General features: G+C 38.6%; 1 protein-coding gene across 40 annotated transcripts in view; it reads right to left on the reverse strand.

Moving 5' to 3' along the window:
- The window catches only part of Clasp2 (cytoplasmic linker associated protein 2), a 199,298-nt gene that overhangs the window by 50,621 nt on the left and 124,483 nt on the right, over positions 1–24,194 (reverse strand). For 8 of the 40 annotated variants that reach the window (XM_041677050.1, XM_041677029.1, XM_041677032.1 and 5 more), the window contains 11 exons: positions 24,067–24,084; positions 21,883–21,984; positions 21,706–21,732; positions 18,514–18,540; positions 14,689–14,859; positions 12,868–12,975; positions 8,702–8,764; positions 7,506–7,612; positions 5,909–5,932; positions 4,430–4,674; positions 2,442–2,505 (listed from right to left, as the gene is read on the reverse strand). In XM_041677050.1, the coding sequence (XP_041532984.1) occupies positions 2,442–2,505; positions 4,430–4,674; positions 5,909–5,932; positions 7,506–7,612; positions 8,702–8,764; positions 12,868–12,975; positions 14,689–14,859; positions 18,514–18,540; positions 21,706–21,732; positions 21,883–21,984; positions 24,067–24,084 (956 nt within the window). The remainder of the gene's footprint in view (positions 1–2,441; positions 2,506–4,429; positions 4,675–5,908; positions 5,933–7,505; positions 7,613–8,701; positions 8,765–12,867; positions 12,976–14,688; positions 14,860–18,513; positions 18,541–21,705; positions 21,733–21,882; positions 21,985–24,066; positions 24,085–24,194) is intronic. The other 32 variants (XM_041677038.1, XM_041677041.1, XM_041677033.1 and 29 more) reach the window with 10 other exon arrangements.

Below are 24,194 nucleotides of genomic sequence, written 5' to 3' on the forward strand. Positions count from 1 at the left end.
TAGTTATAGTTATAGTTTTCCTTAGTTATGATAAAGATTATTGTAACTTTTACTTGATAACTGTTTTGTTATATGTAATTTTGCTATGTTAAAGTTAAAGCCTTTTTTTTTGTTTAAACCGAAAAAGGGGAAATGATGGAGGAAGGTCATTGGCTAATAAAGGAACTGCCCTGGCCCATTTTATTGGTTAGAGGATAGGTGGGAGGAGAAAACAGGACAGAACACTGGGAGGAAGAGGAAGTGAGGTCAGAGACTCCACAGCTCTGCTCTCCTGAGCAGACGCCTCAGCAGAGAGGCCATGCCCCGCTCCCGGGATGAAGCTCCGACCCAGGATGGACTAGGCTAGAATCTCCCTGGTAAGCGCACCTTGGGGTGCCATACACAGATGATTAGAGATGGGCTAAATTAACATGTGAGAATTAGCCTAGAAGAGAATGGGCCAAGCAGTGTTTAAATGAATACAGTTTGTGTGTTGTTATTTCGGGCATAAGCTAGCCGAGCGGGCGGCTGGGGTGCTGGGGTGCTGGGGAAGAGGCCCCGCCGCCCCTAATACTACAATTACATTTGTCTTTACTCAACAGACTTCAAAACAAAAGGAACCATCCTTCCCAAACAAGTGCAGGCGGATGGGTCTTTGAGAATTGTATGTTGGGGACAGAATTGGTTTAGTGACTAAGAGCACTTTTTGCTCTTGCAGAGGACCTGGGTTCAATTCCCAGTATCCACATAGATTTACAATCATCTGTAATGGTAGTTCCAGGTAATTTGACATCTTCTTCTGAACTCAGTGAGCACTAGACACACCCCTGGTGCACATATATGCAAGCAGGCAAACACTCATACACATAAAATAATAAATTGAGAATTCTATGTTATTATAAAACCCTAGGACAAAAGCCCACGGGTGATACTTCTGACCAATTCCAGGGGTGTGGAGCCAGTTCTTCATAGTATGCTCAGTTCAGTTCTCTAACCAATGTCAAACACAGCTCTTCTATTTGATCTTTCAAAAGATTACTATTACTTATTTCTTTATTTGTGCGTCGGGTTTGTTACATGCCACAGACCACATGTGGAGATCATAGGACAACTTTAGGAAGCCAATTTTCTCCTTCTGTATGTGGGTTCTAGGAATCAAATTCAGACTGTCAGGTTTGGCAGTAAACACCTTCAGACACTAAGCCATTTTACAGACCCATCTATTTGATCATTTAAAGTGTTTCTCTTTATCACCGCAAAGATCCCGGCATCTAACTAAAATTCTATTACTGTGAAAGGAAGAGCCAAAAATTATAACCGTAAGAAATAGTTTGGTCTTGGTGGTAGTAACATTGTAATTTTATTACTTTTGAAAGCTGAGTACCCTATAAATTAAGATGTTGTTTAATAAAAACAAAGGTCCATTTAGGAAATGGTCTTAATCTTTGGCTTATATTGTCAACTGAAATGATCCAAATTTAATGTTTACAATATATAGAAATGTTTCCATTAAGCTAAGCACTACAGAAGTCATTAGAGGTAGCAATAGTAATACAGAAAGGTATGGTGGTTTGAATAAGGATAGCCCCCATAGGCTTATATTGAATGCTTAGTCACCAGGGAGTAGGATTCTTTGAAAGAATTAGAAGGATGAGGAGGTGTGGCCCTGTTGGAGGAAGTATGTCACTGAGGATGGGCTTCGAGGTATCAAAGGCCCATGCCAGGCCCAGAACAAATGGCGACAGTGTAGAGAAAATGTTCCCACTGCAGCTTTCTCCCTCCAGATGTTTATAGTCTAAGATTGCTCCCCCAACAGAGATTGCTTCTACCAAGATCAGCTAACTCTGCCTCCTTGTTCAGCTGGCTCCCTGTTCACTATAGGAAATAGGGTATGCAATGACCCTATTTCCCTTTTTAGTGGTACATAATAAACACAGAGCTTCCAAGGGCAGCTTTTTCATCTAAGAGCCCAGCTCCCCGGGCCCCAACTTTACAGTGCTTTTGTCTGGCTATCTGCAATTTTTCATTTCCTCGTCACTGCTTGTCTGAGTTCTGGTACTCAAGCCATGCAAGTATGCAGCACATTTACAATGGTGTGTGTCGAGGAAGCCAACATTTCACACCTCCTTAAAGGTGTGGGACTCCCAAGAACTGGGATTAAAGGTGTGAGCCACCACTACATGGCCTCTAGTGGCTTAGCTCTGCACTTTGATCTTCAGTCAAACTTTATTTGTTAAAACGCAAACAAAATATCACTACAGTAACTACACCACCTCAATCTTAGAAACATGAATGAATGGATACAAAAAACAATTTCTAAATTATGCATGATATGAAACAACTAAAATTATGTTTGAAAATATCACTACCAATGGTTTATAGTTTTATAGTTTCATTCTATTACTTTAATACTTTTTTTAAATATCCCATAGGAACAAATAATCTAAAATACTACAACATACCTTGCCGTGAGGATCAGCAAACATTCTCGTGAAAATTTCACATAATCTTTTCAGTTCAACTCGACTGCCAAAAAGAAAGAAAGAAAGCAAAAGGTTGATTAATATAATATACTGCTATAGGGTGAAGACATTATTTAAAAGTAAGCAAGCCTACAAATAATTAAATTTACTAATAAAGAGAACAAAAAGGTTATACAAAGTATTCCTCAAGATTGGGAAATGTGTGGCTTATCAGGCCAGGATAAATGTATAATTGTGAAATGTAGTAATAATTCTGCTACAGCCCACACTGCTTATGGTGACAGCAATGAGGGCAAAAACTGCATTTCGTCAGCAGAATGTGTAAGGAAACAAACTGTATGCAGGGACCCACATGAGAATTTTATTAAATGTTACAATGTTTTCTTAAGTTCCACCTTTTTCCAAATTGCCCCATCTTCATCTTTTCCATTTAAAATGACATGTTGCACCTGCTTCTCTTGATATTATGATTAATTACACTGAATCATGACATGATATGTATACCTAAAAATACATTAGGAAGTATAAAAATAAACATTTATTTTAAAGTATGCATTCCTAATACATCTTTTTTTTTTTTTTTGGTTTTTCGAGACAGGGTTTCTCTGTGGCTTTGGAGCCTGTCCTGGAACTAGCTCTGTAGACCAGGCTGGTCTCGAACTCCCAGATATCCGCCTGCCTCTGCCTCCCGAGTGCTGGGATTAAAGGCGTGCGCCACCATCGCCCAGCCTAATACATCTTAAAATGTATGAACAGAAAGTATATAAAATACCAATATTACTATTATCAAGTGAGAAAGCAGCTTTCTACACTTGTATTACACTAACACCCATGAATTACCCAAATCTGATTTTTTGGAGACAGTGTCTCCCTGGCTGGCCCTGAACTCATTATTTAGATCAAACTGGCCACAAACTTAGAGGTAAAATTGACTCTGCCTCCTAGAGCACTGGAATTAAAGGCATGTGCTTACTACATACCCAACCTGAAGTTGGGTTCTTATGGAGTCAACTATAAAGGTTTAAAACACAGCATCAACAAGGACAATGGAAGATGTAAGAAGGAATCACACTAAACCATTAAGACAAGCACTCTAAGCCGGGTGGCGGTGGTGTACGCGCCTTCGATCCTAACACTCTGGAGGCAGAGGTAGATGCAGTTCTGTTCAAGGCCATCCTGGTCTACGGAATGAGTTTGAGGGTAGCGAGAGCTGTTGTTTGTTATACAGAGAAACCCTGTCTCAAAAAACAAACAAATAAAAAGTACCATACCAACTCTATAATCACACCTTACTTATTTTGAATTCCAAAATTACTAAGATATTGACTTAACTTGTTCTGAATAAAGAGATTGCTTTGTTGTTTTTGTTGTTTTTTCTTTCTAGACAGGGTTTGTGTAGCCCTGGCTGTCCTAAAATTAACTTTGCAGAAAAGGGTGGCCTTGAATTCAGAGATCTATTCTGCCTGCCTCTGACTCCCAAGTGCTGGGATTAAAGGCATACACCACCACCACCCGGCTAAGGTGTTTGATTTTTAAGTCTCTGTGTGGGTGCATTTTTCTGTGTGTGCATGTGGGCTCATGTGTGGAGGTCCTCTATTGCCAGTCTTTGTCTTCCACTCATTTTGCTGCTGCGCACACCAGACAGCTGCTCTGAGTTTTCAGTTCTTCTCCTGTCTTGGCCTTCCATCTTTTTAAAGGAGCACTGGAATTATAGGGAACTACTGTGTTCAGTTTTACATGTTTTCCGGGGATCCCGTACTCTAGCATAACAAGCACTTCATTCAGGAAGTCATGTCCTAAACCTCAAAGTTTGGCTTTACAATGATTCAGTAACTACAGCAAGAAATAACAGCAGTTTTAGTTATGACACTGGGGACCCTAAAAGAGTATGGCTTGGGAAAACCTTTAACATAATTTCACAAAAACAAGTCAGTAGTGCTTGAAAAGTATTTCATGACATGTCTCACCTTAGTGTTCTCTGGTTTTTTAACAAGTTCTGCAGACCCAGGAGGCCTTCTTTCCTTTCTGACCAATTGGAACTAGCACATCTGTTGAGGACTTCTGCCACATCTTCTGTCTGTCTCATGTAGGTAGGAATACTACCATTTCGAGAGCTATAGGAGCGTTCTGAACATGCGCTCGAAGCATCGCTGTTGGCATCATCATCTGAGTGCATTCCATATGATTCATATCTTCTTCGAGCGGGTTTTTTCTGTTACATACAAGAACTACATTAGCACTAGTTACAAACATATGGGTATTTCATAGTGTTTACTAAACACAAAAGGAATGATTTCTGTCTTATATCAGTGGAGGGCATGCTGCTAATCATTGTAAAGACAAAATGTCAATATCTAGTTTTTGTTCGAAAAGGACTTTAGAAGTTAGCAGACCATGAAACATTTAACTCTGAGAGTAGAACAAGAGAGGGCAGCTGTGTGCAAGCACAGTCAAGTGGGAGATGCTTAAAAGTATAAGCTTTCTCCTTAGAATAGAAAAGCAAGAACAAACAGAATGTAAATAAAAACAGGAGTTGATAATAAGAAAAATACTACCTCTTTTGAGTAGTAAAATCATGATTCCCTTATGCAAAACACCAAGTTCTTTCCTGTCTATACATATCCTCTTTTCTATTTCTCCTGCCATTTCCCACCCTTTGTTCTAACCTTTACACTTTTAAGAGAAATAAAATACAAAGATGATGAGAAAGTGCTATGCTCACTAAGATTTTTAGGAAGCAAGGTACTTATGTGTCCCTAGAGTTTTCCCAATGTAATCTATGTCCTGTTGCTTATTCTGAATGAGAAAGCAGTTGAGGTTCGGACTTTCATTTCTTGACCCTAAGGTTTATAATTTATGTAACTGCCCAGTATGCTGTTCATATTAGAAGTGGCATGAGGTAGAGTAAACTGTTCATTTGAGATTTTCCAGGAGAAACTGGAAAAAAATGTATGGACTCTAATGCTTGGATTTGGCTGGGGAGAAGTGGAGCTAATGCCACGTAACACACAAAGTATAGCAGTAATCCAAAATTCTAAGCACCTACAAATACTCTAGTCTAAAATCCTAGAAACACACTATCTGAATATAAATAATCAAATGCTTTTCCAAAGCTGCTGCCATTACTAACTCTCTCACACTGACCTAGAGACATGAATTCAATTTAGAATGACAATGTTTATTCAGGTGGGCTCCAGGACCAGTTCTATTAAAGACTCCAGTATAAGTGACTCATCTCATGTATGAAAAAAGCGGCACCTTCCCAAGACACTCTGTTCAGTCAGTATCCCCCCCAGAGACAATTACAGTGGAAGAATAACAGACAGCTCAAGGTTTTATTACATCCACTGTAATTTCTTATAGATGACTATTATCTGTTTAGTTGATGAAGCAGAGAAAAAAAAGCTATGATATTATAAGACGTCAGAAAATAGCAATGTCTATACCTTAGTCCGTATGTCTCCTAAGAGCTGAGAGCAGTCAATTTTTAAAGAGAGAAATTGAAAATAATGAAGAACATTTTGCTAAACAGCACAGTGAACTTGGCATTAACAATGTCCATGCATAGAAACATACAGTTTTATACAGATACCAAAGAACTGTTTATTTTCAGGTTTTATCTTTAATCTTGTCAGTATCCTTTAATTAGAAAAGAAACACCTAAGCTACAAAAACACTTCTATCAACAGTTTCCCAAAGAAACTCAAAATATTCTTACTATTTATAGTCTTTTTGCCATTTCTAATTTTGGTTTAGTAGTTGAAATTTTTCCATAAAGTTGACAGTTACATCAGTGCTATGCAAATGATAAAAGTAGAATCCTAAGACTATAGTTCCAGGCTAGCAAGAACCACACATTGAGACCCGGTCTCAAACAAAACAAAACAAAACAAAAAAGCCAGCGAGATACACAATAAGTCATAGCTATTACCAATGAATATTTTTAAGTGTGTCTTTCACATCTACAGCCAAAAATATTTTTTTTAAGCCAAACATTGGACTTCTAAATTTCAAAACAAAGCGGAAGGGCACAGGGTGCCAGCTTAGTGCTGCTTGCCTGGGATGCACAGGCTCCTGCACCACAAGAACTAATTTCCAGGCAGAAATTCAGCATGAACAAGGCTGAGTCCAGTGCCAGTACCAATCCAAATACCCAACCCCCAAGGAGAAAACAAAGAAATACTCTGAAACAGAGGATTACTGGCATCATTATTTGAGTGACCTTGTTTTTAGTGCTAACAACTGAACTTTTTTTGTGCATGCAAGGTCAGCCCGCTACCATTCAGCTACACACCTAACTGTAAGCCATAACTTGAAAAAGTCATAATGGACTGACTATGGAAGCTAACCAAATAAACAACTATCATTTCAAGTCTTCACAATTCATAATTTTACATGAAAACAGTGTATATACATTTGTGTATATACATATGGTACAAAGCATTCTTCCTACAACTACCTCAATCCTGTAGTGTTTTTTAATATGTGGAGCATAAAGAACCAAAGAAACATCTTAAATAAATAATCATTCCAGGCATGGCAGTATATGTCTTTAATTCCAGGACTCAGAAGCCCAAGGCAGGTAGAGTTCTATGAATTCAAGGTCAGCAGGGTCTACGTAGAGAGTTCCCGGACAGCCATGACTGCATAGTGAAACCCTGTCTCCAAACACAAAGCAAACCCCTACAAACTCAGGGAGATTACCTTGAAATTACATGTTTGTAAGTATATATACAAATGTACCAATCTATTTGTCCTACAGTCAGTACACTACAGTGCTTTAAACATGGTACTATTATTATTAAAAACATCAAGATTTTTTGTTTATGACATCCAGTTAAGATTATTTGATCTGGCTTAAAATTCAGAATATTAGTAAGGACTAATCATTAATGTACTACTTGGCTACTTATACCGTCTCCACTTTGTCTTCTTAGGTTTACCCTAGAATTTCTCATCCCTTCTCCCATACAGTGGAAGGCTCGCTCACAAACTAGCTTTGAATAGGAACATTTATAAAAATAGGAAAATAGAGAAAAGTACCAAGGCATCAGCTACCGCTTCCTCCACGTCGGAGCCTGTGTTTAGGACTCGCATGGCACTAACGGAGGATGACAATCGGCTTGACTGGCTGATCCCATATCCCGGACCTAATTGACCAGAGAAAGAAGGAAAGCAGCCTTTAAACAGTCACAGATGTAATAATGCGAGGGTTGAGGGTGGGATTCAACTCTTACTAAGGGGGAAAGAAAAAAAACCAATGGGACAAAGCATTTTAAAAGCAATATTGTATTTTTTCTGGGCACAATGAGGTTTTGGTCAAGTAAAAGGGAAAAAGCAATCAAAATGATTAACAAATGAGAAAGAAATGTAAAGAACCACTGTTTACTTGGTAGAACAGGGAGACGATGGCTCTGTCAATACAAGAACGGCTCTCCAAATAAAGTGAACCATAATGTAACCCAGAACTATGAAGTCACACAGGCAACTCACCACAAGAAAAGCTCTAATTATAATCTCTCCTTCAGGATAAACGATTTTATTCTTTAGCTGAAACAGACTGTTCAATAACCATTAGGTGACTACTATGTGCCCAATGGTCTGACGTGTATAGACAAACTAGAGATGAATTCTCACCTGCCCACCAACTGCTTTGTATACTTCTGTTTTTTTTTTTTTTTTTTTAAAGATTTATTTATTTATTATGTATACAACATTCCTTCCATGTATGCTTGCATGCCAGAAGAGGGCACCAGATCTCATTACAGATGGTTGTGAGCCACCATGTGGTTGCTGGGAATTGAACTCAGGACCTCTGGAAGAGCAGTCAGTGCTCTTAACCTCTGAGCCATCTCTCCAGCCCCTGTATACTTCTGTTTACAATTAAAACACTTCATCCACCATTTTGGTTTTTTTTTTTAAACACACATATATAATAAAGATGAAGTACATAACTGAGAACATAAAACAATTCTATATTTAAAAAATGATAGTTATACCAAAGGGGGATAAAAAAGAAAGAGAGGAAGAAACAAACAAAAAACAACGCCCTCTGGCAGTTAGAAAAATGCTAAGGGAGAATAGTTATTTTGGGGGAAAAATAAGTGATTTATTCTCTAGTAAATGAAATTTAAATAATACAAATTAACTTTAAAAATGAATAATATGTGATAAAAACGTAAAAGGACAAGCTCTGAGATGAATGCAGAGATGATAGTGAAAATGTACTCATCCTTCACCTGAGGCCCCATACACATCGGGGGCGTAGAGGGCACCAGTGGATCTGGAATGGTGTCTGGAGGCTGGAATAACAGGACCATACAAACCTCATCTATCACCACAGAAACAAGGAATAGTGGCAGCACTACTGTCAGGCAAGGAGAGTCGGTTAACAGTGGTGTCGCTCTTTATATGTAACGATCAGAGTATCGCCACATATGGCAACTGAACATTAACTAGTACTGCAAGATCAAATACAAATTATTACCTAAGTGGACAGACACAGGCCTGCAGGAGACAAAGAAGGCAAGTATTCAAATGGAGGGAAATGTCAAAAGTACAAGCATGAAAACAAAACAAAAACAAACACTTATAGTAAAAAAAAAACCACTATGGTAACTAATAATAATCTTATCTCTTTTACTCTCAACACCCAGTGAGAGATATTATTTCAGTTGTATAGGTCTGAATTTTTTTTAAATATTTATTTATTTATTATGTATACAATATTCTGTCTGTGTATATGCCTGCAGGCCAGAAGAGGCCACCAGACCCCATTACAGATGGTTGTGAGCCACCATGTGGTTGCTGGGAATTGAACTCAGGACCTTTGGAAGAGCAGGCAATGCTCTTAACCTCTGAGCCATCTCTCCAGCCCCTAGGTCTGAGTTTTTGTGACCTTCCATACATACGCTGAAATCCTGACCCCAAGTGTTAAAAGGTAGGTGGTGCCCCTAAGAGGCAATCTGGTCATGACAGCAAGGTACTCATAAAGGAGACTTCAGAGAGCTAAGCAGTTCCTTCTACAGAGTACACTACCACAAGATCCATAGCCAGAAGGGCCCTCAGCAGACACTGAATGGCACCTTCATCTTGGGCATCTAAGCCTCCAGAACAGTGAGAATAAATCCTGGTCACTTAAAAGTACTGAGTCTACAGTATGTTAGATAGGCAGGCAGACTAAGACAGATGGGAAATCGAGCACAGAGGCTGATTTATGTGGTGAAAACCACACCAATAAGTGATATAACTCAGTATCTGTAGTCCTTCAAGACTTTTGTTTTCAATACTCATTTACTTCACTTACATTAATGCATATTTTATTTATAATGGTGCACAGACTATTAGTTCTGCATTTGATAACGGACTATTGAAAAATGGAAGCTTATGTGCATCAAAAAAGTATCAATAATCTCAATAAAACTCCTTAAAAATCTTTAATGAATCTCCCTAAATATCACTTTACAACCTAAACTTACCATACTTTTCACTTTAGAGTCTCTGTTCAGATTTTGACAGCACATGAAGCTGATTCTTGTCTTACATCCAGAAATAAACAACCACGTAAATCATTTTTATGTTTAATGAAATATCTAGCTTTCATTTTAAGTTCATCCTCCTCAGCTATATTAGTGAGAGCTGTGAACTGAACTATTTTTTGTAACAGGAATCACTTTTGCCTTTCCTACAGGACAGCTTTCATAAACAGTAAATTCATCAAAAAGACCGAGGGAAAGAAGGATTAGATAGAACAGAGCACACACAGATAGCTAGTAAGTACTAAAAGACAGTACTCAGAAGCTAGCAGATAACTCTACTACCCAGTTTTAATATTATGTAAGGGAACAGTCTAAAATGATGAGGAAAGATCTGAGTCATGATGTGAAAATGCCTTCTGGCTAAAAATCTTTGAAAACTTTTCAGGAGTCAACAGTCCCTTTGGTCCAAGACAGTAGCACACCGGTGGCTACAATACAGATAAGTAAGGTATCAGACATATGGCTTGAGTATACATAGGTGAGAGTTATCACGTGTGTGGCTACAATATATATAAGAGGTAACATGCATGTGGTTATAATACAGAACACTTTCCTTTGAATCTTGGTTCCTGAAAAAAATGAAAATGAAAGGGGTGAGCTCTAGAGAAGTGGGACTTTGTTCAGCTTTGACGTCTTGTGTTTTTAAATCTTCACACTGGCCTTGTGACATGGGGACTATTGGACAAGCTATAAAATCCATGTGTTGAGTATAAATATTCAAAGTCACAGAGGACAAAAAGATTGTAACAAGTCAGCATGTGTAGAAAGGACTACAGGGAATAAAGAAAACTGGAATGGTGAGGACAGCATAACCTTTGGCTTTTTACCCCTGGGAAACAAACAGGCTCCTGAAAGCTGAGACTCAGCAAATGCTACCACAGGGGTTGCTGAGCAGTACTTTCATGTAGATAAAAGAATTCTGATAAAGTATTCCTGAAAACTGACCTAGGGATTGAAAAAAAAATCTTTTAGCAAAGTTGATTAAAAGATTTTAGCATCTTTATTCCAAACAGAAAGCTTCTTGAGAATCAGGAAATGCTGCCCGTAACAATAAATCTAAGTAACTTGTCAGATAGAAGCCTTAAAATTAATCTAGAATATTAAAGGCCTAGCTAGGTATGGTGGCATAATCCTGTAACCCCAGGACTCAGAAAAATAAGGCAGGAGGATCAGGTGATTAAAGCTAGCCTATAAGTCAGCTTGAGCTGGTCACAAAAAGACATCTTTCCTTAGCAAAGTGTTAAGAGAGGAAGATAGAGTTTAGAGGCAGGGCTCTTATCTAGAATGTGGAGGCCACATTCAACACCCAGTACCATACATTTCTTTAAAAAACAGAATTATTAACCATGGTTACAATTTTTGCTTTGTTGTTCTTGTTTGTCAAAGAGTATCTTGCTATGTTATAGGCTGGCCTCACACTTCCAGTGCCTATGCCTCCCTCACTGCAGGGATTACAGGTGTGTGTCACTGTGCCCAACTAACCATGCTCAACATTTTTCCCCTTCCTTCCTTCGTTCCTTTCTTCCCTTTGTTTCTCTCTCTCTTTCTCACTTTTTGTTTAGTTTTCTGACATTTTATTTAATTTTACATGCATGAATGTTTGCCTGAATAGACGTCTATGCACCATGTGTGTACCTGGTACCCTTGCTGGCCAGAAAGGTGCTAGAGCCCTGGAACTGGAGTTAGTTATGAGTCACCATGTAGGCTCTAGGAGCTGGAGGAGAAGTCAGTACCCTAACCTCTGACCATCTCTCCAGCTCCATGCTTACCTTTATTTTTTTTAAAACTGAAGAATTTGGCTATGTATTTCCTGCACTCTGATTGTGCAGGAAAACATTTCCTTTCAGTACAGTAACAGCATTATATAAATGCATATACCATGAAAGTCTGAGCACCTGGACACCAGAGTGTAATGCCCTGTTTGTTGGGGAAGTTAAGGGAGGAAATGAACACTCACAGCATGGTGATGGAAGAGTGGTGGCCATGGTAACTGAATGCCTGCAGTGGGCCCAGTATCGCCTTTCAAGTATTCTGTTACTGTATACAAACTTTCAAACATTCCTAACTTTTACACTATTACCCTTATTTTACAGAAAAGGAGATCAGGCACGAAAAGGGTACAGAGAGAAAGCAAAACACTCTGCTTCTCCAGTAATCCTGGAAAAATTAAAGTCTTAAAAATCAATTAATACATTTGTAATGGTGGCAAATATAGTATTACAATCAAAGTTACAAGACAAACTAGAAAAAGAAATAAGTTTCATTTCAGTGACATCTAAAGGCAACTAAACTATAAATACTATAAAAAGTCAATTCTCCTATGATGATGAGTTAACATGTTATTTTTTATCTGTCTTTCTAGAAGAGTACATTAAATAATCAAAAGTTGAAGTGATTTTTTTCTGTTTAAAAGAAATAAAATTTATTTAATCAAACTAGTCCATACTTCACTTATAAGTAAATATTTAATATTTAAAATATGTTTTAATTCTCCAAATTTTGAATTCAATCTTCCTTTTTTAAAATCTTTTTAGAGAGAAGTATGTAGGTCAGGTTGGTCTCATTTATGATCTTGACTCAACCTTTCTACTGCAGAAATTAAATTCGATATTCTGAGTTTATATATATATGCGACGCTGCCTTGATTATGATAGGAATCCATTTATATAATGATTGACTTGCTCGTTTAAGGTAAGTTACAAAGGCCAGATGCATTTGTCAAATGTATTCAATCCTATTCTCTCTGCAGACCGGCAGAGCACAGATACAACTGAACAAGACCACAAATTCTAGGAATATGGAAGTTTCCAGATTGTGACAGCTCATTTACTGGGAAAGCAGTGTGTGTCACACCTGCTCAGACTTACCTAGGGGCTGGAAAGAGCGGACTGGGCTTGTGTCCCTGCTGCTCTCTCGACTAGCTTCCCGGCTACAGCCTTGACTCACACTCGGGCGAGGAATCCGACTGCTCCGGGCTGACATAAAACAGGAGTAGAAACATAGCAAGAGGAAACAGAAGGCAGAATTTAGGCTTTCCAAACGTAGCTTCATTTTATTCAAGGACTCTTTAATAACAAATTTGTTTTGGGACTGAACATAAATTACTTTTTTACTCTTTTCTTTTTTGAGACCAGATCTCTGGACCCATGAAGTCCAGACGAGTCTCAAACTTACTAAGAACCTTTCAATTCATATGTCTTTTTTCACTCCTTATGAATAAAAACATGAAATACAAATATAAAAAATAAAAAGGTACCAGAAAAATTTTAATACTGATAAAGAATCTAGACTGGGCCAGTAGTGATGCATCCCTTTAATCCCAGCACTCAGGAGGCAGAGGTAGGTGGAATTCTGAGTTTGAGGCCAACCAGTCTACAGATAGAGTTCAATACAGCCAAGGCTACACAGACAAACACTGTTTGGAAAAACCAGAAAAAAAAAAGAAGAATAATAAGAAGAATCTAAAACAATGTCTGGAAAGCAAATGAAGCAAGTTAGTGAGGATGAAATTCCAAAGGACATTTTTTTTTCCCCCCTTCGGGTTTTTCAAGACAAGGTTTCTCTGCTTCTCTGTGTAACAGCCCTGGGTGTCTTGGAACTAGCTCTTGTAGACCAGGCTGGACTAAAACTCCCAGAGATCTACTTGCCTCTCTGCCTCCTGAGTGCTGGGATTACAGGTGTGCACTACCACACAGTAAATAAAGGCATTCTTAAGTAATGACAAAAACCCAGACTCTTAAACATAATTTCTGAGGAATTTAATTGAGAAAATTATGAGGCAAAGCAAAAGAGTAAATCAAGAAAAATGAGATGACACAAGGATGAGTTCACCTAATCTAGAAAAGAGTGACAGCTGTGACAGAGGACCAGGCCACGGCTCACACAAAGCAGAAGCAACTCAAGGCACAAAGCTCCACCCATCACAAGTCCTTAATGAGAAGACAATGTCACTAAGGACAGGAGAAGAAAATATGGCTCTCTTATAAAAGTTTGGAAAAAAGACCAAGAGTCATAAATTGTTGGGAGAACACTTAGGGAGGCCTCACTGCAGACGACAGCAGTCAGCTGTGGCCTGACCTGAGCGACTGGAGGGCTCTGAGCAGACAGTGCAGCAGCAGTGCCCCTTCCCACACCTGCAACACTCAGCACCCAGTACACTCTTAGAAAGAGGTGGGGTCGTGGCAGACTGTGTCCTGGTGAACTTTACTCCTAACAAAATAAATGTTTTATAACTTTTCATTTTTGTTTTTTAAAATAATTTGTAAGAGACTGAGTCTTGATGCGTAGTCCAGGCTGGCTTAAAATTCACTACACTTCTGCCTCTGCCCCAGGATAGTCACTATGACCGACAGTTCACAACTTTATGGATGGTGGGAACCAAATCAGATCCTATGAAAGAACAGCAAGTGCTCTTACCCATTGAGCATGTTGTGAATGAGAATTAATTAACACCGAATATTATAAAAGTTAGACTAGCAAGATGCCTCAGGTAATTCCTGTCAAGGCTCATCACTTAAGTTTGGTCCTTGGAACTGGTGGAAATAGAGAAGGACTCCTGTAGTTGTGTGCGTGCAAGTGTGAGCACATTTCAAGATCCAATTTGCACCCCACATTTCAGCAACCTAGACTTTAATTCTCCTGGAACTTTCAAGAAAGTCAAAGGTGGCATCTCACACAGAAAGTCTTACCTACTGAAAGCCTAGATGGGCTGGCCTCTCTGCTGCAACCCTGGCTCCTTGGGATCTTGCTTCTCTTCTGGGCTGAAGCCGAATTGACCAGGACCCGTTGAGCACCAGAGCTCACAGTAGAGAGGGTTGTTGTGGTTAGAACTCTTCCTGGAGACCCGGATCGGCTTCCAGCTACACAGGAAAAACATAATATGCAAATGTTGATGCCAAGGGAACTAGCAAAGATACAAGAAAACTGTGGTGTCATATCAGGTTCTAAGACCAAAGAAATGGGTTGAGGAAGATTTACACACAAATAGTAAACTGCTGGGGAAAATGGGCTGCGTCTACCAGCAATGGAGAATAAACTACTCAAGCATATGTTTGATAACGACAATACTACTGGGATTTTAAAGACAAACAGTAAAAAGATCCCCAGAGCAATCCAATATTTGACACTGTGTTTGATAGAGTTAAGATGTTTTGTGGAGGCCGGGCAGTTGGTGGTGGTGCACACCTTTAATCCCAGCACTCAGAAGGCAGAGGCAGGCAGATATCTGTGAGTTCAAGGCCAGCCTGGTCTACAAGAGCTAGTTCCAGGACAGGCTAGAGAGAAACCCTGTGTTGAAAGAAAAAAAAAAGATGTTTTATGGAAAACCACTACTTAAATTACGTAAAAGGATGTAAACTCTTAATTCTATTACTAATATTATTTGTGTTGTGTACATAACAATGACAATTTGGTTTTTCTTAAAATAATCTGCCTCATGAAGTATCTCTGGGCAAGGTCAGTTGGTGCTGTTTGGTCAGAGAAGTTTTTTTGTCTTTGTTTTTGCAGTGGGCAGTGATAAATACAGAGTCTCCTAAGTGTCCAAAGAGCTTAGAGTAAGTAACTGTTGAGTGCTCAGCTCTAAAAGGACTTCCTTCTTAAGCTCCCCCACATACAGGGTTTGGAAAAGATTGCAGAAGGCATTATGGAAAGAATGTAGGGGGTGGGGGAATTAGTGCTGTGAAAGTAGTTTGGGGACAGGACATAAGGACTATAATCAATAACTCACAGCAGCGTGGGTCACCTACACTTGATCCACCCAGTGACTAGCTGAGCATGGATGGAGGAAGGGTTCACGAGGCTCCACCCACATCTGAAGAGTTTTTGGCAGTTGACAGCTACTGGGGAAGGGAGAGTTAATTTTCTTTCCCCTTGGTGTGGCCCCTAGTAGGTCACCCCCTCACATACACATACATCCTTGTATATACAGGTAGCACTTATGGGACTCAGCTGGTTATTTTTTTTAAAGGCCACGAAGGTGGAAGGGGAAGATAAAGAAGGACTAGGAAGAAAGGCAGGAGAGACTGTATGACCAAGATACGTAATATACAATGTATGAAATTGTCAAAGAACAAATAAAGCACTAAGTTTAAATTAAATGTTGACAAAATTGGGCCAGCTGAGAAAGAGAAATTTTTTTTTGCTATTTGAAGGCAGAGAGCTCTTGGTTGGCCACATTCTAGGACACATAAGAGAAATGTCAAAGAAGTCAGAGACGTAGTCAGGGAGATATAGAGGGAGGCCCAGAAAAAGTCCCAGAGATCTGGGTATGGATTAAGCAACGTTAAGAAATGCATTTTTAAGGGGCTGGAGAGATGACTCAGTGGTTAAGAACACCGGCTGCTCTTCTAGAGGTTCTGAGTTCAATTCCCAGCCACCACATGGTGGCTCACAACCACCTGTAATGAGATCTGGCGCCCTCATCTGGTGTGAAGGTGACCATGCAGGCAAAACACTGTGTATATATAATAAATAAACCTTTACAAAATTAAAAAAAAAAAGAAATGGATTTTTAGTTAGAAATGCATTCTTGAATATCTTAAGTTGCTCTAGAATATGAAGCGATCTCCCTGCTTCTACCTTGCAAGTGATAGCATTGTAGACATGTACAACCACACTCAGGAAGAAACCCAGTTTTAAACTAGAAACACACAGGATGCCTTTTAAGGATGACTTTGTTGATTGAACTGCTTTATGTGTAAAAAATGTGAATAAAAAAATGGATCAGATAGCTCAAAGTTACAACCTAACTGAATGGCAATATTACAGAGACGTTAAACTTGCATTTAAATAAACGTTCAGGGAAACGTTTTTTCTTTGTTACCCATGTTTACTACACTGTAACAATCACTGCTCACACTGCACAATCTTTCTCAACTGGGTCTCATTTCCAACCAGCAGATTAAAGACTCAAATGTCAACGGAAATGAGCGCTGGCTGTCAAAAATGGTACCGTGTACAAGGCAGGTATTTCAGAGGGCTGTCTCATCTTCCTTATAGAGGACACTCTTTTAAATTCTTGCCAGCTGTATTAAAGTAACTTTAACGAATTTTTGGGAACTTAAAAAAATATTTATTTATTTATCTATCATGTATGCAATATTCTGTCTGTATGTCTGCAGGCCAGAGGAGGGCTCCAGACCCCATTACAGATGGTAGTGAGCTAGCATGTGGTTGATGGGAATTGAACTCAGGACCTTTGGAAGAGCAGGCAATGCTCTTAACCTCTGAGTCATCTCTCCAGCCCCCTTTTGGGAACTTTTATAAACAAAAGCTTTCAAAGCTTCTGATTGTGCTAGTCTCTGCAGGCTAACAAACATGAACAAGCTAGATGTGGTCTGCTGTGATAATCATGGTTGTGTTTTCTGGGTGTGGTTTGATTAGTCCAATTCATACTCTCGGTTAGTTCTTAAATGTTAGCACACGCAAATATATATATATGTATATATATTAAGTATAAAAAATATATATTCCATTGGGGATAGCAATATTATAAAAAGCAGCAGCGCTTCTTGTGATGTCAACAATGTACTTATTGAGTAGAAGGGGAGATTACTCGTCTACTTTAAAATGATCGTTGTTCAAAAAGTTTCAGGATGTTGCAGGTGAAGAATCTTCAAATCTGGTTTCTTTTTCCTTTGGAGGACAGCGGAGGCATCTGTTTTCTCCATGCAATATCTAAACTAAACATACACACAAAACACCCAAACACCCAACATGCCACAAACTCACAATGCAAGATAGGCCAATGGAAGTTATGAGAAAACTTGCAATGATATAGAAACTATAACGAACTGGGCACATACAGTATGAACTCTGTTAAAACCAGTAATAAATTTGTGTGGGTGGAGGTACTGGTAAGAAAGACTAGAGAACTCCTTGAAATGTGGGTCTATTCAGCAGACAGGAAGAATGAGTGCAGTTTAGAAGCATACTGACTGCTCTTTCTATTTTGCATTTACTGAATTGATTAAAAGTATGCAAGTTCACTCTCTAGATATTTAAACACACTAATGCCTTCTCCTTAAGGAATGACACTGGCATTACATTCCACATAAATACTACCTTCTCCTTCCCCCAAAGACTGGGATATTTCCAGCACCGATAACTAGGAATCATTCATACTTAAAATAAAATACTGAGGCTCTTTCTCTAGTAGAGTCACCAAGGAATTGAAGAAAAAGGCATGTTCACCCCAGAAATGTCCGAGACAGAAAACTTGAAGAGGGATAACTATTTTTTTGTGTTGCTTAATTTCAAAATGTTACTATAGCCCCCCTCTTTTTTTTAATATTTATATCTGTAGAGTCAACTTGGATAATTTAAAATTTTTAGGGCTTCCATGATATTGGGAAGACAGGCCAAATAGAACTCATGATTAGCAGTTTTTGCTTCAGTACAATCACAGAATGGTGGAATATTATCTAATAGGAATTTCTGCTGAATAGAACTTATTCTTGTTAATGAAAATAGGTGACCAAACCACAGGTGCACACAAAAAGTCTATAGATTCTTACCACCAATGGTATTAGCAGATTGTGATCCTGAACAAGTGTAAAGGCAGAATTAGGGTAAGGGTTATAATCCACGAAGAGGGAAGGAGCAGTTTTAAAATGGATGGCAGATGAAAATAACAAAGCTTTAGTCAGTTCTCAGGAAAAAAACAAACCTAACACAAAAAAGAGCAAACTTTAAAAAAATTCCATAGCACAAATGTCTGTCACATAAGCAGCACACCAAACAGTTTCCAGCTGACACTCATGTACAAAGCAGATGACATGAAACACAAACATCAATGTACATTCTTCAGCTTGTCCATTATGGGAGTCCTAAATCTAAGTTGTTAAATGTTTACAATTTTGTTATTTAAACATTTAATTGAAAATTAGATATAGGAACAAATATTACATCTTATAGCTGAAGAAAAAAGAAGATGAAAAAGGTACAAATTTAATTTTTCTTAAGATTCACAGAAAAGCAAGAGGTGGGGAAGAGAAAGCTGCTGACAGGCTGTACATCATCTGTATACAACCAGTCACTACCAACAAAGCGAGGACACAGTTCTTTCTTAAAGTCAATCTAGAAGTCTCTCCATTAGGTCTGCTTTCACTTATTCTGTGAACCTGGACACACCTGCTTTGATCCAAGAGATTCTCTATTTTCCCTGGATGGTTAATATAGAACCATGCAACCCCTCATGGATCACTACAACAGAGTAAAGATGAGGTCACAAAAATACTCCTATGCAAATGTATTGTGAAGAGACTCGCACACATATCACACATCTTTTTAATAAAGAATCTGAAATGGACACATACTCATTCAAATAAATAAGCAAGCAAACAAATAAAATCTTTCTAATATGATCTAAGACCTGAATGATTTTATAGTGGAAATGTCTTAGGATCTTAAAGCCTATATTGTTTCAAAAGTCAAATGTAAATTAATTCTGTTTTTCATTGGGGATTTGAAGTGGTAATGATTGAAAAGGAGGGTCCCAATAAAGGCCAAGAAGTCAGAAAATTATCTCACAATTAGGTTTTATCCTTAAATCCCGGTCATGGACAACTTGTGATTGATTATCTTTATGTTTAACATTCTAACTTCTGTGCTTATTTCTATTTCATGAGGGTAGTAAGAATATCAAGTTATAGAAATGTGTAACAGTAACATGAATTTCAGTTTTTATTTTATTATGAATAATAACAAGGACGGTCTGTATTTTTATTTTTGGTCTATCTATCTATCTATCTTTCTATCTTTCTAATATGTACTGGTGTTTTGCCTATATATACTATAATGTGAATGTATGGATCCCCTGGAACTGGAGTCATAGACAGTTGTGAGCTGCCATGTGATGCTGGGAATTGAACCCAAGTCCTCTGAAAGAACAGACAGTGTTCTTAACTTGCTGAACTGTCCTTCTAGCCCAACAAGGACAATCTTATCAGGTAACAGTCATAGCATTTACTCTCAGACAGACACTGTTTTAATTGCATTAAATAAGCTTTATAATTTGATGCTCATGACAGTCCCACTATCCTCTACTTTTTACGGGTATGTAATGCTATTTCACTTGTATTTTAATAAATAAAGCTTGCCTGAAGTTCAGAGAGTAAATCAGCCTTACACACCAGGCAGTGGTGACACACACCTTTAATCCCAGTAGCCATGTTAGTTTGCTATAGAAACCAGGCGATAGTGGTGCACGCCTTTAATCCCAGCATTAGAGAGGAATATAAAACAGGAGACAGCTCTCACACACAGTCTCACTCTGAGATTCCTGAAAGCAGCATCGCCATTTCGGACTGAGCCAGTGGCTGGCTGTTTTGCTTTTCCGTCCTTCAGGTTGAACCCCAATTTCTGTCTTGGGGTTTTCATTAATCATGCTAAACTGATAGGTATACAGTAGGAATACAGTAACTTTAACCTAGAAGAGCCAGGACTCCACCTTGGGCAATATAGCTCCAAAGTTTTCAAACGTTACTAAAGCACAGACCACTCGGTGATCAGATTCAGAAGGTCTCTGTGGTGGTACATGAGACCCTGTATTTCTAACAAGTTCCCAGGCTGTACTGATGTTGGTCTGGGCAGCACACAAGGAGAAGGGAGGCTACACTGCCAATTAATGTACTCTAAGAATCACTCCAAAAACTCACAGACTCACAGAAGAATGTAGTATTATTGTCTACTTTTGATTTGCCAGAGAAAAGCCATTGCCTTACAGGACATGGGTCACTCTGGCTGTCTGTGAGTAGTCTTCATTTGTAAACAAATTCTACGGGATCTCTCTGCTTATTTTAGGACTCATGAAGAAAGCTCCCGATGTTAGTCTGCTGAGCATTCTCAAGTTAGAGAGGTGGTGTTGTAACATGTGTCCTCAAGGTGCCCTACTGTCTCTCTGAGCCTTATTCTTTTCCCTGATCCCAAGATCCAGCAAGCAGGTTATAAAACAAATGGGACATCTACCTCCTGACAGCCATCTATAACCTATTCTTTTCAAAGACAATTAGTTAGGTTACACAGAAGAACATTACTCATTACTTCTTAGAAAAACTACCTGATCTTTGAGAGAGTGCTGAGGACAAATTCTTGGTCAAGAGGGAGGGGAAAAAATTATTTTCTGTTAAACATGGCACTATATTTGGAGTACTTGTTTGAACATACAGAAACAGATTATTCATTTTAACCTAGTCCTAACATTGTGCTTTTTAATTGGTCTTTTAAGGAACTCAGTGACCTAATGAAACAGTAAGAACATAAACCTCAAAAGTCACACGAAATTCACCAGACCGGGTTACTTCAGCCTATATTCTCTCTCTATATACGTAGGTATAGACTGCCCAAAATACTAACTAAATTTAAGATGATCAAACAAATTTGGGGGAGAATATGAAGATACTACTTATCTGTCTTTGCGTAACGTCTGCTAGACGGAAACAGATTTTACCGAATACTTAAAGATCACTTTGCCTCTAAAGGCACAATTTTCCACACCTGCAAGTTTCTGAGTAGAATGTGAACCCTGACTTTAAGGATTCGTGTTTAAAGTATCTCCATGCAAACATCTGTATAGAAGATGAAGGTTTTCTTTCTAAGTGGTGGAGGTCAATGATGTGGCCCTAATAACACAAACACAAGACAACACCCACTCAAAAAAATTCCCAAACATGCACAACAACTGACCCGAAACATTGAAAAAAAAATACCTTCATTTTTGTCAGGTGATGATGAACCTAAAGTACAGAACAAGAACTCAGTATGTGGCTTGTCGCTTTTAAAACCAGCTTTGAATTTACCCACTGTTCATCTCCTAACAAGCAATATAAAGAAACACATTCATCCCAGCAGACTGACAGACAGAGGGACTGATAAGCAGTACATACGCTGAGACTGAGACACCATTTTTGTCCGGCTTCTTCCTCTAGAATCAGTCTTGGCATTCCCCACAGCAGCAAGTGGTGTAGAAAGCTTAGCTCTCACCCGACCTGAGAATTAAATATCAACAATTAAAATACTTCCTATAATAGTATTTAGTAATAAAAAAGGGGATCACCACTATTTTCAATATTTTTAACTTCTGAAATAAGGTAGCCATTATTTACATGTTACACATCTCTTACAAATGTAAAGGTACACAGTCTAGGGTCTGCTTCCTGAGATGGCACTTCACTTGGGCTTGTCTGGAATTCCTCGGCTTTGGAGTCTCCTGCCTTAGCTTCCAAATATCTGGGACTAGAGCCTGTATAGCACCAAGCCCAGGAATATATTGCTTTATATAAATTCTATATAAAGACTAAATTAAACTATAGAATACTTTCACTCTTACTGGTTATAACTAATTATGCTGAACATGGTAGTATATACCTTTAATCTCAGCACTTAGGAAGCAGCTGGATCTCTTTTGAAGTTCGAGACAAGACTGTTCTACATAGTGAGACACTCAAAAGACAAAAAACAAAACAAAATCCCCCAAAATTTCCAGTTCCTAGGAAATGAAGATTGTTCTCAAATATACTCCATAGATTTAAACAGCCCAAGCAATCTTTTCAACTGGCAGTGTACTTCTAAAGAGGTTGCAGGAAGAGATGTCACAGCCATCTTTTAGATCAGACAGATACCGATACATACGGCTGTGCTCACTCCTTTCTCCAGACCAACCATTTTACTAGAAGGGATTCAGGGAAGTGAAGTGCCTATAGCAGAGTACTTCCCAGATGCATTCCTTTCACATTTACCTCCACTCATTCCCTCGGGAAGACCAGACTACAAATGTCCTCACTATATTGCTAGAGTTGAGGGGAGGGGAGAGGGAAAGGGTCTTTGATCCTGCTGGAACTCACTATGTAGATCAGGCTGGCCTGAAACTGAGATCGGCATGATTACAGACACATGTCACTCCACCTGGCTATTTCTAGAGCTCTTGAACTAAAAAAAATATGTTCATCAAATTGTCTGTATAAGCTGCCACTAGCAATAACCAGCGACAGTAAAATCTCTACTGCTAGGCACTCTGGTGCTCTCCAGAAACAGTATCAAACAGATATACAACGATGTTGCACACAGTTTAAAAAAATTACGAGGCACAATTTGTAGGGAATTCTAAAATTCTGACTAGTCATCCAATATGACCGTACTCATTAGGAAAGAACACACTGAGGAGCAGGACTGGGGGAGGTCAGAAAAGGTGAAGGAAGCCAGAGTGAAGCAGAGGGAAAATCAGAGCAGCATCGGCACAGCTCGAGTGCTGTCACCTACAAGGCCCAGGCCTCAGACTGCAGGAGCCTGCTCTGGGCTAGAGAGAATGCCCTCACAACTGAAAAGTAGTGCAGTGAGGCCTAGTGATTACTTCTGAAAAAAGAATTCATCCACAATCTAGCCACATACTAACGCTATAAATTAAAAAGAGCTGAAGTAAACTGCCATTCATGTCAAAGTGAGAGAAAAAACATCATGTTTCAAATCAAAGGCTTTAATGAGAAAGCCTTCAGGAAAGATAAATATAAAACTTGAGCTCTTTTCACTTCTACAAATTCAGAAGGAATGAATATTTTTTTCAGGTGAACTGATTCAGGAAAGTATATGCAGCAAGTACTTATATTCTCAAACCCAATTTGAAAATTCCCTAGTCACTGATTTCAAAATTAACAAGAGACAACTAAAAATAGATGGAATAAAAGTATTTGATGTCCAACGATAAAGCAGCATACCTACAAAGCAGAAATGACTTGGCATTAACTTTCTTAAAAGCAAAAATAAAAGGAAAGCATTTCTATTGTCATTACTGGGAAAAATGAAATTATATACAATATTTTATTAAACATGTTAAGCAATTATGTTTTCTAGTATGAAATGATCTAAGATATAAAGCAAAACTGCATGATGAAGAATTAGAAAAAAATTTACACACAATGAACAGAACCAAATGTGGGGTGCAGAAGCTACCACAGCTGGCAGATGACCAAGGTCCGCAGGTCAATTAGCCTGTTTTAGTCTCAGCACTTAAGTCCTACCAATGAAAATAATGTGGTAGAGGTATTTGTGTTACTAACAAAATATTTACTTCTTACCATCTTCAGATGCTGTTCCTAAATAAGAGAAATAAAACAATATTTCAACAAATTCTGAAAATGCTACCTTATAATCAATCCCCTCCCCCAAGCTTCATCTGCAAACGTGAAATCAGAGCATAACTTTT

Source organism: Microtus oregoni, unplaced genomic scaffold (assembly GCF_018167655.1).
Source record: "Microtus oregoni isolate MIOR12 unplaced genomic scaffold, Mior012 000028F_ref0000031, whole genome shotgun sequence".
NCBI classification, from domain to species: domain Eukaryota; kingdom Metazoa; phylum Chordata; class Mammalia; order Rodentia; family Cricetidae; genus Microtus; species Microtus oregoni.